This window comes from Oryzias latipes, chromosome 2 (genome assembly GCF_053564925.1).
Source record: "Oryzias latipes strain Hd-rR chromosome 2, Olatipes_Hd-rR_3.1".
Lineage (NCBI taxonomy): Eukaryota > Metazoa > Chordata > Actinopteri > Beloniformes > Adrianichthyidae > Oryzias > Oryzias latipes.
Genome location: NC_136238.1, coordinates 27,130,480 through 27,145,949, shown reverse-complemented (window position 1 = coordinate 27,145,949; position 15,470 = coordinate 27,130,480). Strand labels below are relative to the sequence as shown.

The 15,470-nt window shown below is 40.8% G+C and overlaps 1 protein-coding gene and 1 long non-coding RNA gene across 3 annotated transcripts in view; both read left to right on the top strand.

Annotated features, from left to right (window-relative positions):
* The window catches only part of LOC144988207 (uncharacterized), a 211,330-nt gene that overhangs the window by 165,535 nt on the left and 30,325 nt on the right, over positions 1-15,470 (top strand). The gene's annotated exons all lie outside the window — the stretch shown is intronic.
* Positions 1-15,470, top strand: part of LOC144986789 (uncharacterized) — a 71,191-nt gene that overhangs the window by 43,691 nt on the left and 12,030 nt on the right. Inside the window, exons 1-3 of one of the 2 annotated variants that reach the window (XM_078934906.1) lie at positions 2,762-3,505; positions 3,829-4,251; positions 11,101-11,631. In XM_078934906.1, the coding sequence (XP_078791032.1) occupies positions 3,334-3,505; positions 3,829-4,251; positions 11,101-11,631 (1,126 nt within the window). In that variant the 5' untranslated portion in view covers positions 2,762-3,333. Of the gene's footprint in view, positions 1-2,761; positions 3,506-3,828; positions 4,252-11,100; positions 11,632-15,470 lie in introns of those variants that run through there. The other variant, XM_078934901.1, reaches the window with a different exon arrangement.

The window sequence follows — 15,470 nt, the reverse complement described above, 5'->3', positions numbered from 1 at the left end:
GTGACGGTGTTCGGTGACGTCACTCCTCAGTGACGGACATGCTGTACACAGCAGACTGCAGACCATTCCATTCTATTTTGTCCATACATATTTAATATTTAACAGTTTCTGTACATATTGTTCATTTTTTGTTAGAGATGTAAATACAGTTATTCTATTTTATTTTATTTAACTTCATGACTTCAAGGCTGCTGCAATTTCATTGTATCCCCGTCTACAATGACAATAAAGGATTCTGATTTATTTCTGGAAGACGCCATTTCTGTCCCTAAATGTTGGATTCAGTCTGAATTCCAGTCCCACTCCCAGCATTCCTGCTCCTCTTTAGCTCCTCCTCTTCCTCCTGATCAAAGTTTGAAGCCCAGAGCCAAAAGTGCGTCTGCAGCTGCTTCTGCTCCAGCAGCCGCTCCCTCTGCTCCTCCTGCCTCTCCTCCTCTGGGAGCTCCTGCATCCTCCTGCGCTCCTCCCTGTCCTCCAGCATCATCAGGAGGCTTTCAAAAGGCTTTCTGGAATGTTCCAAAGCAGAAACCTTCATCATTTGAAGAACGGAGGAAGACTCCAACACTGACAGACAGACAGACAGGAAGTCTCCTGGTTTTTCTGCTTCAGAAGGTTTTTGGGAAACTGCAGAGTTTTCTTTGTGGAGCTAAAGAGCTGCTGTCAGTCTGCTTTGGTCCATCAGGAATGAAGGTCAGGACTGAGAGGAACCTGAAGAAAGTGACTCTTCATCATCTGCTGCTGAAGAAGACAGAGGAAGATCCACTGTGAGAGCAGCTGCAGAAAGCTTTCTGCTGTTTTTCTCCTCTGAGAGAGTTTGGAGTTCCCAGCAGTTTGAGTGGAGCTGAAGCAGCAGAGCTGAAACAGACGTTCTTCTGCTCCCATTCAGCATGAACGGACAGATCCACTGAAGGCCGGCCTGAAGCTCTGGCTTCCAACACGTCTGCATGGATCCAAGCGTGTGCAGTGTGTGCTGACATGCTGTTCTCTGAGGAACATGTTGGTGTCTGACTGGATCTGAGGACACAAACAGCTGCTGACATCTGAGAGGGTCAAGCTGCAGAGTGGCTCCTCAAAGCTCACGTCTCTGTGACAAACATGATGCTGCTTCTGTCTGTGCTCCACCACTAAAAGGACTGTCCAGAGTTGGTCCTGATCCGGTTCTAGTCTTTCTGGCTCCAACTTCTCTTTGCTGTCAGGAACCCTTCATGTTCTCTGCCTTCCTCACATTTCTGTCTTCTCTCTGGGCTTGAAGCCCAAAAGGAGCTGAAAGCTGCTGACTTCAGTCTGATCCCATGTTCTGGATCATCCGTGTTCCTGAAACACGCTGCTGGACCCGTGATCAGAGGAACCCAGGAACCGGAGAACTTCCCAGAACATGCAGACACATGTGGAACTGTTCTGATCATCTGTGTGTGTTGACAGTGAAGGAGAGCTTTGTCCTTCAAGAACTTCATCTTTGAAAAAACTTTATTGACTCTGACAGAGTTTCAGTTTGAATCCATGTGGTTTTCATTCTTCCATTGAAGTCGTCTCCAGAAACTAAAGATCTGCTGAATCAATGCTCCTCTGAGAACTTTGGAGCTTTTCTCTGCATCTGTTCCACACTTGAATGTGCAGAAGATCAAAGCGCCGGACGCTCTGAGCTTCAGCGTTCCAGTCAGCAGCTGCTGAACCAAAGCCAGCAGCAGGTGAGGATCTGGGCCTCAAAGCAAATGGACAGAAAGATGAATGGAAGAAGGGATGGAGTCCCAGTGTTGAAGACATCAGCTGGAGAAGCTCTGAGGCTCTTTCAGGTGGGCGTGGCAGCGCTGCTGCTTTCCAGCAAACCAAGCAAACTGCAGCATCTGTGATCTGAGAGGCTGTTGGTGAAGAAGAGCATCATCAGCATAGAACTGTGGGCCGTTTGGCTTCAGAAGAACAGCTTCATGATGTGGAAAGAATCTGTGTCCTTCAACAGGTCCAGAAGATCCCAAACATGGAAACTGGAAGCAGTTTGGATTCCAGTTTCTTCCTGAACTTTGAGGATCCAAATGCTGAAAATGGAAGCTGACAGATGATGCAGCAGATTTTACCATGTGCTCAGAACACTAGAACATCCACAGAAGAAGAAAACACTGTTCTAGTGGAACATCTACAACTTCTGTCCATGATTCAGAGGAACTGCAGAAAGATGACTCCTCCCACTTTGGGTTTGGTCAAATGTAGAAAAGACAAAACAACCAAATCAAAACTATTTGGATCAATTCTGGCAGAAAATGTTCAAAATGTTCAACTTTCAGGAAAAACGCTTCAAAGAAATAAATCTATTTTAGAATCTATGAAGAACACTGACTGGAAAACAGCACCAGACTGCTGCAGCTGCAGACCTTCATGTGACTGTGGGAGCTGCAGCAGCTGCAAACATCTGGACTTCCTGCTGCAGCTGCAGACCTTCATGTGACTGTGGGAGCTACAGCAGCTGCAAACATCTGGACTTCCTGCTGCAGCTGCAGACCTTCATGTGACTGTGGGAGCTGCAGCAGCTGCAAACATCTGGACTTCCTGCTGCAGCTGCAGACCTTCATGTGACTGTGGGAGCTGCAGCAGCTGAGGAGCTCAGCATCTCTGCAGACTCAGAAAGGAGCTCAGAGCTTCTGAAAGGAAATGACAGAGTTGTGGAAGTTTAGTGGCTGAACTTCTTGTAGGTCCTGCTTGGTTCAGGTTGTTGCTGGTGGTGGAAAGAGCTCCTGCAGACCTCTCTGCTGTTGGAAGGATCTTCTGTCTGCAGACTCTCTGATGCTTCAGCAGGAGGCGCTGCAGTGTGGTCCTCCTCATGAGTCCTGAAGCTGCACCGTCAGCTGCAGAGCTTCAGAGCTGCTTCTTCTCAGACCACTTTCTTTGGCTCTGATGTTTTATTATATTGCTGTTATTATCATTATTATTATTTATTAATCTAAATTTGTTTTCCCCCGCCATCGTCATCATAACATGAGCGACAGACAACACTCCAGACCAGCTGGTGGCGCTAAAGCACCATGACGCTGTTAGCCAAACAAAGAAGCACGGGGCGCTAGCAGCGTTAGCTTGTTAGCAGGCTAGCAGCGTTAGCTTGTGTTGAGAGGACGGTGGTGTTTTGTTGGGACGTTTGTGAGGTTTTTGGACAGAAAGGACGATACGTGGTTCGTGTGGAAACTCGCAGCATTTTCCAAAGTGTCGTAAATGAGTGAAGAAGTGTTGAACGGAAAGACAACGTGGATTGCTGTGATTGTGAGACTAGCAGATGATCGATCGGAGCTGCAGTGAAGAGGACGGCGGTGTTTGTGGGAGTTGGAGCTGAAGATCGGAGCAGGAACCATGTCTTCCCTTCAGTCTCTGAGAGAGTTGATCAGCGAGCGACTAGCTGCTGCTGCTGAAGAAATCTGCAGACTCTATGAAGGAACCATCGTCCAGTACGAGCAGGAGCTCTGTCGTCAGCGCAGACTGCTGGATGTCATCTGGAAACCACAGCTGCAGCTCCACCACATAGGTATGTGACCTTCATCAGAGAAACAGAAAAGTCCTTTGAGCTTCATGCTTTTCTTTTTTCTTCTTTTTTTCTGCTTTGTGTATAAATTGTGCTAAACAAATAAATTTCTTGTTCTTACTCTCACTAGACTAGTATAATTCACCAAAAAGTTACTTAAGTAATTGTAACGCGTTACTACCCACCTCTGCATATATATTCATTTCCATTAGTCTCAGACTCCTCAGACATTTTCTTCAATGATCACAGAGTTTATTGATGCTTGAAAAAACCCAAAAGTCCTGGAAACGTATAAAAGGCTCCTTGATGTGTTTGTGTCCCTGCAGTTCTCCCCCAGCATTGGATGACTGAAGAGGAAGATCTCTGCAACCAGCAGAAGAACTTCAGAGTGGAACAGGAGGAACCAGAACCTCCACAGATTGAAGAGGAACTGCAGGAACCGGAACCTCCACAGATAAAACAGGAACCAGGGGAACTCAGCATCAGTCAGGATGAAGAGCACCTTGATCTGAAGCAGGAGACTGATACCTTAATGGAGATTACTACTTATGAGGTATATGAGAACATTGAAGAAGATCTAAACAATCAGCAGAGCTTTAATGTAACTGATAGTCAGGATGAAGAAGGAAACCAACATGAAGAATCAACATCAACTACAGATGAAGAGACAGACCCACAGAACAGAGATCAGAGGAATAGAAGAGACAGAAGTCATGTCCAAAGTGTGGACAACTCTCACATGTCAGCAGGTCAGTGTGACTCTGATCTTCATCTCCACACTATCGGTATGTTCACTTCAACAACGGTTCTATCTTGAGCTTCAAGCTCTCCAAACATACAGTCCATCAACAGCGTGTCCTGGAAGAGTCTCTCCTGTCTCTTCCAGTTGAAAAGACAGAAGACATTATTGGTCAGTGCAGCCGACAACATTCTTCAAATCATATGATCTTAGTTAGTCCCTCCAGCTAACGACAAACAGGAAACCTTAACAGATCAAAGAGAAAATTGTTAGCAGATAAAAAAGTACAATCTGTTTTGTCGTCTGTGGTTCTAAGTTTGTAGTTCAGTTCTTTTCAGCAGATTTCTCTGTCAAACCCAAAATCCATCTAAACATCTTTGATGTCTCCATGTCTCCAATTCCAGACATTCAGACAGATTCTATTTCCAAAACTACATTTCAAGCTAAAACCCAAAGACAGGGTCCTGCTCATGGATCTGCAGACAGAAAAGATTCAAACCTGAACACATCAGTGAAAAACTGCTTAGTGTCAGAATTGTTCTCCATCTTTTTCTGGACTGATTCTTCCTCCAGTGCAGCTTCATCTTCATCAAACTGCTCCTCATTGGCGGGTGGAAACACAACAGGGAGGTTTTTCTGTGTCCAGTTCAGCTCCATGAATGTTCAGGCTGTTTAATGTCAGTGATTTCAGTTTAGAAAAACTGCATCTCTGCTGAGATTTGCTTCACTTCCATAAGAACCTCAGCAGCATCAGGATCATTTTGTTGATGGTTTGTCTGTGGAATGACATTTCATCCTCATAGCTTCAGTGGAGATCAAGAGTCTGGAACCTTTAACACTGAAAGAACCATTTGATCCAGTTTCTTCCAGACCAAAACCCAACAAGAACCACAAAGTTCCACTTCACTGTTTAAGAAAATACTTTTTATTTCTGTTTTTTTTTCTGGCTGTTAAGACAATCATTTATAAAATGTAGCTTTTAAAAATGTCAAAAAATGAATTATGACAGTTTTATTACAGCTGTCATGAGATGAATTCTTTATGTGATTAATTAATCATTACCTGTTATTAAGTAATTTAATCATTCATTTTTTTCCAACAATATGTTTATTGGGTTTTTTTTTTGGCATTACAACACACATTCACAAACGAACAAGCATTTAAAAATAAAAATGTGAAAAAAATATAAACTTGATCTCAGACACCGTAAATTGTTTGTCTTATAAAATACTCAACATGGGTTTGAACACTTGAACACAAAACATTGATATACTTTCTGCAGAGACCTATTTTTATTCAAAAAATAAGTAGAGATCCAGCATAGAGTTCAGTTCAGGCTGAAGTTTTAAACATCATCACTGTCAGACAGATCCATGCCCTCAACAAATGCTATAAATGGTCTCCAAACAGCTTCAAACAAGTTCTTCTTTCCTTTTAACAAAAATGTTCTACGTTCCATCGGCAGTACAGTTAACATCAGTTTAGTCCATTGTTTTAGTGTTGGTCCTGTGCAGTTTTTCCAGTTAATTGCTATTGACCTTTTAGCCTGCAATAAACACATGTCTAAGTGATTTTTCTGATCCAGAATATCTTATTCTGGGGATAGATTCCCAAAATAAAGATGACTGGTTTCAGTGTTATTTTATTTTGAGATCATTTGTTTGATAGTTTCTCTGATTACAGACCAGAACTGTTTTATTATTCTACAGTTCCATATACGGTGAAAAAGTGTTCCTTTTTCCTCATTGCGTATTGAGCAAGTATCTGGAACATTGATATTGAATTTATTTAATTTAACAACTGGCATCAACCATTTATACTGTAAAAGCCTCAATCTTGAGTTTGTAGTTTGCTTTTGTTCCTTTGTGCAGGCTACTCGCCATTATTCTACTGATATGTCTGTTTCTAGGTCTTTTCTCCATGCATCAAGTTTCATATTTGCATTTTCTTTTGAGTTTGTAAGTAACAAATTATAAAATTCTGAGATAACTCCTCTCCTACTGTCTTTGGTAACCAGTTCTTCTAGTTTAGACTTTTGTGGCTTTAAAAGAGATTTTCTTTCTGTTCCAATATAGTTTCTTAATTGTAGGTATTTGTAAAAGTCTTTTCTATTAATATTATATTTTGATTGTAGCATTTCGAATGACATCATGTCTGAGGCTCCTGCTGGATACAGGCCTTGAATTTTTTCCAAACCATTCATTGCCCATTGTTTGAACACTGCATTTGCTGTGCCTGCTTTGAGATTGCTGGTTTGCCAAAATGGGCCTTAGCTGTGATAGCGTATTTTGTTATTTCATTACTTTTTTTTACACTATACCAAACATTGATCATGTTTATAACCTTTGAATTATTAGTTTTCTTGTTCAAGTTAGCTTCCAAGTTGGAAAATATATAAAGAGGTAAAGATGGGATTAAAGTTTTATTTTCCATTTCTGCCCATTGTGGGGCATCTTTTTTTTGTAAAATAGTATCTTACAGACCCAAGCTGTGCAGTCCAGTAATACCACATTATATTAGGGCATTTTAGTCCTACTTCACTGTAAGGCAGATGGAGGAGCGATAGCCTTATTTTAGATTTTTTATTTTTCCATATTAACAAATAATCATTTGTTTTATAGTTTTGAACCAGCCATCAAGCGGTGGCAGGGGGATATTTTGAAAAACATACAGTAGTTTTGGGAAAATGTTCATTTTGTAGACATTAATTTGACCAATCAGTGATGTATTAAACTGCATCCATCTATTGAAACTGTCATTTATGTCTTTTGTTATAAAGTCATAATTATTTTTGAACTACTAGAGCAGGGGTCGGGAACCTATGGCTCGCGATGGTCACATGTGGCTCGCAGACAAATCTTTAATTATATATTTTTTAAAAATGTTATCAGACCAGTCCTTCCCGGGCGCGATGGGATGCCAGAGGCGCGGAGTTGTATCGGTGCTTGGAGAGAAAAATCTGCGCCAGCGCTATCAGTTACTATTATCTATTATTTCACAGAGTTTGTACCAGCCGGAAATCTGTGAATTGCCGTGCCTAAAACTGCCCGCTCCCGTCTCTGAGAAAGAGCGCGAAGTTGCGGGGACGGGATGTGTGAGGAAGAAAGCAGAGGGTTGGGTGGGGGGGGTCACGGGCAGAAAGGTGAATCGCGCAGGGATTGTAAAAACGTATAACCCGCTGCCCGTCACTCACTGCAGTGTGTGAGTGTGTGTTTGGCTCCGCGTCTGCATGTGAGCAGTCTGTCTCACATCTACAGAACATTCAGACCTACCTAAGATCACGTTTAAAGTCTCAACGCCTGCGTGAAGCAAGCAGAAACTCACCACGTATAAACCAGACTAGACCATCAGCAAAAGTACCACGAGAAATACTCATCATTTATTAGCAACAGCATAAAAATGTTATTAAAAAGAATCCACAGACTTATTGTACTTTAAAAATGTTGAAATTACATCAAATGCACACATTCATTTGAATATTTAGTGATACACATATTGTCGCGGACTGAGTTGGACTGGGTGGCTGTTGGACCGTGTTATAAGTTCTGGAGTTCAGAACGCATCATGCAGCGATCTGATTGGCTCTCAGTTCTGTCGCTCAGCCTGTTGTTAGGTAATTTGGACCAATGGGGTTCAGCTATGGGCCGAATAAGGGAAATGGGAGGGCTGGAGCGCGAGCAGGGGAATATAAAGTTGGGAGAAGCGCTGTCGTCCCGGCGGGAGAGATTCAGGAGTTGCTGAATTAATTGTACGGCGTTTGTTACGGTCTACAGTAACCAAAATAAAGAACCTTAAAAGTGGTTAAGTCTCCATGCCTCAGTGTGGTAAAGGGACACTACAGTGTTGTATGGCTCTTTCGAAATTACATTTAAAAATATGTGGTGTTTATGGCTCTCTTGGCCAAAAAGGTTCCCGACCCCTGTACTAGAGGTATGTTTGGAAAAATGTTTAAACCTAAGAAACAGTCATGTCCACTCCACAGCAGTCACAGGTGGTGGGTAATGTTTTATAAAAGTGTTTATTGGATTTAGCGTTTAACTTAAGCTATAACATATGGAGTCCTATACTACTCATAATTAAATAAATAAATATTTAATTCAATAAATAAATATGACCTCATGCAAATACACAATAAACCAATAAATCTATCATAAATATATAAAAAGATCATGAAATTGTGAAAAACCTGCACACTGATTTTAAATAAGCCTTTATATTATTCAATATATTTCATTTTTTTTTTAAAACGTCTTTTTTCAGAACCTTGGATTTCAAAATCAATATTTTCCAAAGTAGCTTTATTTTTATTTCATGTTGCCATTTTTCCCAATGGCTGATTTATTTCATGAAGAGCTTTTTCAGGAGAATGTCTCTGTCTGTCAATCAAACCAGACAAGGCGGAGAAACATTTGTGATTGGCTACTCCTTTACTCAGACATGAGCAGCAGCACCCTGACTACATCGATCGAAGATGCTTCGGCCAACGTGACGGTGCAATGTACACTCCTCAACACTAGGGGGAGTATGCATCTCAACACATCCACAGTGTTACCAGAGACTGGATGGCTTTGGTTCTAAATTTGTGGGTCAAAATGGCTTTGGATGGGTATGCATAATTTGTGTGATTTTGGGGTGTGTTCTGCGGTTTTTATTTTATCGTGAACATATAGTAGTGATCTATGTTGGGCTGGGAGCCTGTCGGAGTTCCACTAAGCTTCTACGTCCCGGAGCCTGTGAACGCACCAGGCCACGTGTGGGAGGAGCTACCAGCTAATGTTATTAGCCTGATAGCTTTGTTTGGTTCGAAATCTGCGGATAAAAGTGGCTTTGGGCGAGTGTGCATAATTCGGGTGATTTTGTGGTCGGTTCTGCAATTTTCATCTTCTCATGAATGCATAGTAGTGGTCAATGTTAGGCTGAGTGGTTGTTGGACTAAGCTTCTATGAACTGGAGTTTCCATGAACGCACCATGCCGCGTGTGGGAGGAGCTACCAGCTAATGTTTTTAGCCTGATAGCCACATGGAGCAGTTGCTTGTGCTTATCTCAGTAACAATGCATGGATGCACAATGCACATGGAGAGTGTTAAGATGTCAGAAACGTCATCGCAGGAAAGGTTTAACATTTTCCCTGAGAGGGAAAAATAAAATCAGAGGACCTGATTTATAATCATTGTCTCAATGAAAATAGAAAAATATCATAAGGTTCAGGAGGCCTGAGCAGGCTTGTTCCGCTTTGCACAGCTGCCTGGTCTGACTCTCTGTCGGTCCGCCAGCTCGCCTCCTGTGAGCCGACGTAAGGCACGATGTGAACTCTGAGTGAATGGTGTGAGAATGAAGAATGTTTCAACGCTGGACTTCGAGACGTGGACAACCGGAGCTCCTCTGTGGTTTGGTCCACACAAACCCTCAAACTACAAAAACAGAGTCGTAGATGTTTGCATCTTCTGCAGCAGACAGTTTGTCGCTTTTGATCTCTAATGTCAGCAAAGCCGTGCAGATATCGCTGAAATATGTCATCTCTCTGACTGGCACACCGCTGAGCGGGTATCCAGGAATATGAGTCGATTTCCATGGATGAGCCAATGAGTGTTTAGATCACACTCCCACTTTCTCCGATTGACAGATTGACTCATTCTCCTGAAAAAGCTCTTCATGAAATAAATCAGTCATTGTGAAAAACAACAACATGAAATAAAAACAAAGATACTTTGGAAAATATTGATTTTGATATAGGAGCTTCTGAAAAAAGACAGAATTATAATAATATTCAACATGATTAAAAATGAATATTTTAAAATGCTGTTTTAAAATAATGAACAGGTTTTTAAAGCGAAATGAAATATATTGAGTAATATGATGGCTAATTTAAAATCTGTGTGCAGGTTTTTCACAATTTCATGATATTTTTATATATTTATGAGAGATTTATTGGATGATTGTGTATTTGCATGAGGTCATATTTATTTATTTATTTAAATATGTATTTATTTAATTATGTACAGTATGGGACTCCATAATACCATTCTTTAAATTAAAATATTAAGTTGTGCATATTCTGAATGAGACTGTAGCATTGCCACATATGTACATGTATGTATGGAGTTGTTTATTTACTGAAAAGAAAAGAGAAAATTTAGTATTGACTTTCCTTTGTTAACCCTGGTTAATATGGTCCTGGCTATATGTTTATTTTGTTTGGAGTTTATGTTAAATAGATAACAGGGGTATGGAAGCTAAATGTTCAGGAGACTCTGGACTACAAATATGGCTACCTAGGGACTTCCTGTGGCCAGGTGAAAAACGAATTAAGAGGAGGAAAAGGGGGGTGAAGCAAGGAGACATGGGTGTTGACAGCCGGAGGATACGTACATGGCAAGGATTACCGTATCGTTGGAGAGAGGTCCAACCATGATGGTGGACTTTTCGGGGAATTATTTCTGCAATCGGGTGAGACCCCCACATGCATGGAATGACTTAAAACCCTATCAGCGGTGGACAGAGCCGGTAAGCCGCGTACGTTCATCCAACGGACAGAACTCTCACGTCCCGTGAGTCACTTTGATCTCTGATTTCATATGGAGGGATGAGGATGCAAAGTTAGGTGGTGACCTTGGTGACTTCGTATATAACGAACTAATATAAAAAAAACTTTGGTGTAATGGGTGAAAGACTGGAGAAGCCTGTGTGGGGTTAAATACCTGAGACTGAACAACATTTTGTTTGTTGTGTTTTTTTTGTTTGTTGTGTGTAATATTTTGACAAATTGAAGAGTTATAAGACTTTTGAAATCTGAATTGTTGCTTAACAATGATCAAAGTCCGTAAAACATATAAAAGGCATCTTCTTGTGTTTCTGCAGTCCTCCCCCAGCAATGGATGACTGAAGCGGAGGATCTCTGCAACCAGCAAAGGCACTTCAGAGTGGAACAGGAGGAACCAGAACCTCCACAGATTCAAGAGGAACTGGAGACGCAAGAACCTCCAATAATTAAAGAGGAACAGGAGGAACCAGAACCTCCACAGATTAAAGAGGAACAGGAGGAACCAGAACCTCAACAGATTCAAGAGGAACAGGAGGAACCAGAACCACCACAGATTCAAGAGGAACCAGGGGAACTTTGCAGCAGTCAGGATGACGATCAGCTTGATTTGAAGCAGGAGACTGATACCTTGATGGAGATTCCTACTTATGAGGAAGATGAGAACAGTGAAGCAGATCCAAACAATCAGCAGAGTTTTAATGTAACTGATAGTCAGGATGAAGAAGGAAACCAACATGAAGAATCAACATCAACTACAGATGAAGAGACAGACCCACAGAACAGACATCAAAAGGAGAGAAGAGACAGAAGACATGTCCAAAGTGTGGACAACTCTCACATGTCAGCAGGTCAGTGTGACTCTGATGTTAGAAAAAATCCAAAGAAGACAAATCTTGGTAAAAAATACAAACAATTTCCAAAAGAAGAGAGACTTTTCTCAATCAAGTCTGGTAAAAACTCAAAAATAATTACTAACCCATCTGACTACATGGAAACTGGGTCTGATGAAAGATGTTATATCTGTAAAGAATGTGGTAAAAGCTTTTGGAACAAATCTCAGTTCAGAAGTCACATAAGGATCCATGCAGAAGATAAGCGATTTACTTGTAAAGAATGTGATAAAAGTTTTTGTCGTATATCTCTTCTCAAAAGACACATGAGAATTCACACAGGAGAAAAGCCTTTTCCCTGTAAAGAATGTGATAAAGGTTTTAATCAAACATCTCATCTTAAATCACACATGTTAACTCACACACGAGAAAAACCTTTTACATGTAGAGAATGTAAAACAAGTTTTAATCTAACATCCAGTCTCAAAAGACACATGAGAACTCATACAGGAGAAAAGCCTTTTTCATGTAAAGAATGTGATTCAAGTTTTAGTCGGACATGTTATCTCAAAAGACACATGAGAACTCACACAGGACAAAAGCTTTTTCCTTGTACAGAATGTAATACAAGTTTTAGTGAAACGTCTACTCTCAAATCGAACATGAGAATTCATACAGGACAAAAGCATTTTTCTTGTAAAGAATGTCCTAAACGTTTTAGTGTTATATCTAGTCTCAAAAGACACATGAAAACTCACACAGGAGAAAAGCCTTTTTCTTGTAAAGAATGTAAAAAAAGGTTTTATCAAAAAGCTAATCTCCAAAAACACATGAAAACTCACACAAGAGAGAAGCCTTAAAAAATTTGCAAAATAAGCTTCTGATGTTTGAAACTCCTGTGGTCAAACTCTAATGATTAAATGAACTCCATAGCAACCTGAGCTTTCATTACATGTTCACAGAGCCACAGACTGATGGCCTCCATACCATATTGATTAAGTAACTTCATTAGAAGAATTCACGAGTATTGAATGTGTAGAAATGAAGAATTTGTTTTGATATGATATTCAAACTTTCTAGGATGTTTTTTTTTTCTAATATCATCAGTGAACATTTCGCTATTATTATAACAAAAAAAGTGACTGCAGTGTATGCTTTGTTAGGTCAAGTAACCATTTAGTAGAGATGGGTATTGTAAGATGTTATTGATAGTACTCCTCTGTTCGACTATGTTCTTCAATCCGGTATTCTTATCTGTATTCTTATAGATACCTTCCTGTGTAAAAACAAGGAGGGAGAAGACAAATAAACTTTTGCTCACAGTCTTTCTTCCATCCGTTTGTTTGTGCTGTCTGAGTCAGAAAGTGATAGCAGCTCCTCCTCTTCACACTGAAGGAGGAAAACCAGTGAGGAGAAAAAGAGAGAGACGGCTAGTCTTTTTAAGACACATGGAAACAGAGTATAGCATGTCGTGTCCATGCTATTGCAACTCCACTACGCCGACACCTTTAAGAAATACTGTAAATGTCGGAAGGTGGTTGCTTACTTTTATTCTAAATTTAGTGCATGATTTTGTGTGTGTGTTTAGGTTTCAGATTCCGTTTCTTTATTTCAAACTCAAATGAAAAATAAACAGTAGTTTTAATAGACGAATAAAACAAGACAGTGTGCTTGTAAAGGAGTGGATTAAAGCAGTGGTCCCCAACCGGGCCTCGGGAAATTTTGGCACCGGGACGCACAGAAAGAAAAAATAATTTCCATTTTATTGTTTTTTTCAAAAAAAAAAAAAAACGTATTCTTTTGAAAAGTGACCGGATTCTCTCAGTTAAATCCGTCACCCTTAAAGCACGTCAAAGTCATGACCCCAAACATCACGTGATATACCCCGCTAAAATTAAACCCAAACAACCAAAATGAGCAAAAAACAAACTTCTTTAGAAAGTTGCTTTGACAAGGGGAAACGGGCCAATGAAGGGAGAACCTGTACCCGCTATAAAAGGGAAAAATTGAAATCTGCTTTTAATAGGCAGCGGTAAACGTGCCTTGCGTTGCACCTCAAACCCCCCCCACCCACCCACCGGTCCGCGGTTAACGTGTCTTGCGTTGTACCGGTCCGCGGTGAAAAAAAGGTTGGGGACCACTGTATTAAAGAGAACTCTTGTCTGATCCCACCCCTTTTTTACACCTGATGATTTGCATATTTCTATTTACAGATATGTGCCATGCGAATATATCTATTTACTGATTTATAAAGCATTCAGATCACATTCTGAGCTGATCTCTGCTCCTATCACATCCTGTTTTTGTTTTTTTTTCAGCCAAGACATTTTGCATCTTGCATTTTGATCTATTTTACTCTCTTGATTTAAAAATTTTCCAAATTGTATTTATACATATTTTTTTGTGTGCGGTATACATTTTTTAAAAAATCCTTCTTCCTGTTTGGAATCTTCATTTCTGAATATTTGGTGTCTCTGAGTATGGAGCCCCAAAATATTAATAAATAAATAAATATGACCTTGTGCAATCGCACAATCAACCAATAAATCTCTCATGAATATATAAGAAGATCATGAAATTGTGAAAAACCAGCACACAGATTTTGAATTAGTTATTTTATTATTAAATATATTTCATTTTGCTTTAAAAACCTGTTCATTATTTTAAAACAATATTTTAAATTATTCATTTGAATCATGTTGAACATTATTATTATGTTCTTTTGGACCTTGGATTTCAAAATCAATATTTTCCAAAGTATCTTTGTTTTTATTTCACTTTTCTGTTTTTAGAATGACATATTTATTTCATGAAGAGCTTTTTCAGCAGATCAAATCAAACCAGACAAGGCGGAGTTACTTTTGTGATTGGCTACTCCTTTACTCAGACATAAGCAGCAGCACCCTAACAACATTGATGGAAGTCGCTTCAGTGAAAGTGACGTGCAATTCCCAGCCCGCAACACAGGGGGGAGAATGCACCTCAACACATCCACACTGTTGCCAGAGACTTGACGGCTTTGGTTCAAAATTTGTGGGTCAAAATGGCTTTGGATGGGTATGCATAATTTGGGTGATTTTAGGGTGTGTTCTGCGGTTTTTATTTTATCGTGAACATATAGTAGTGATCTATGTTGGGCTGGGAGCCTGTCGGAGTTCCACTAAGCTTCTACGTCCCAGAGCCTGTGAACGCACCAGGCCGCGTGTGGGAGGAGCTATCAGCTAATGTTATTAGCCTGATAGCAACATGGAGCGGTGTCTGTGTTTATCTCACAATGCATGGAAGACATGAAGAATGTGGAGATATCAGGTTGGATGTAAGCACAGGTAAAAGCCACCTGCATGGCGTTTCCGCCTGATGCACCTCCGACTGTGCCAGTTGGGCAGCTGCAGGCTCATCAGCCAGGAGCCACCCTACATTAATGTTTCGCTCCATTAATCCCAGAACATCTCACGGTGGTGGAGCAACTGCAGAGATGTCTCCCTGCCGCCCCCCGCAGATGCCCTTAGGACCAATCTTTTCCCCACGAACTGTCCTTCCTCCTCAATCATATACAGAAACTGGCTTTTTCCGCCTCTTCCACTATGTCCTTGGATGCCTTCTTCAATTTCAACCCAGTCACTCCCATCTTCCTAAGGAGGAGCTAGGTGGATGTTCCAACAAAGCCAATGCAGCCAATCTCCACCGGGCAGATGATGTTTGACCACCCAGCATCTTGGCACTCAGCTGCCAGCTCTGTGTATTTGTCCTTCTTCCTTTCGTATGCAGCATCCATTCCTCCCTCCCAAGGGATTGTGAGCTCTGCCAGGATTACTGCTTTGGCTGCAGAGGACCACAGGTTGATGTCTGGCCGCAGA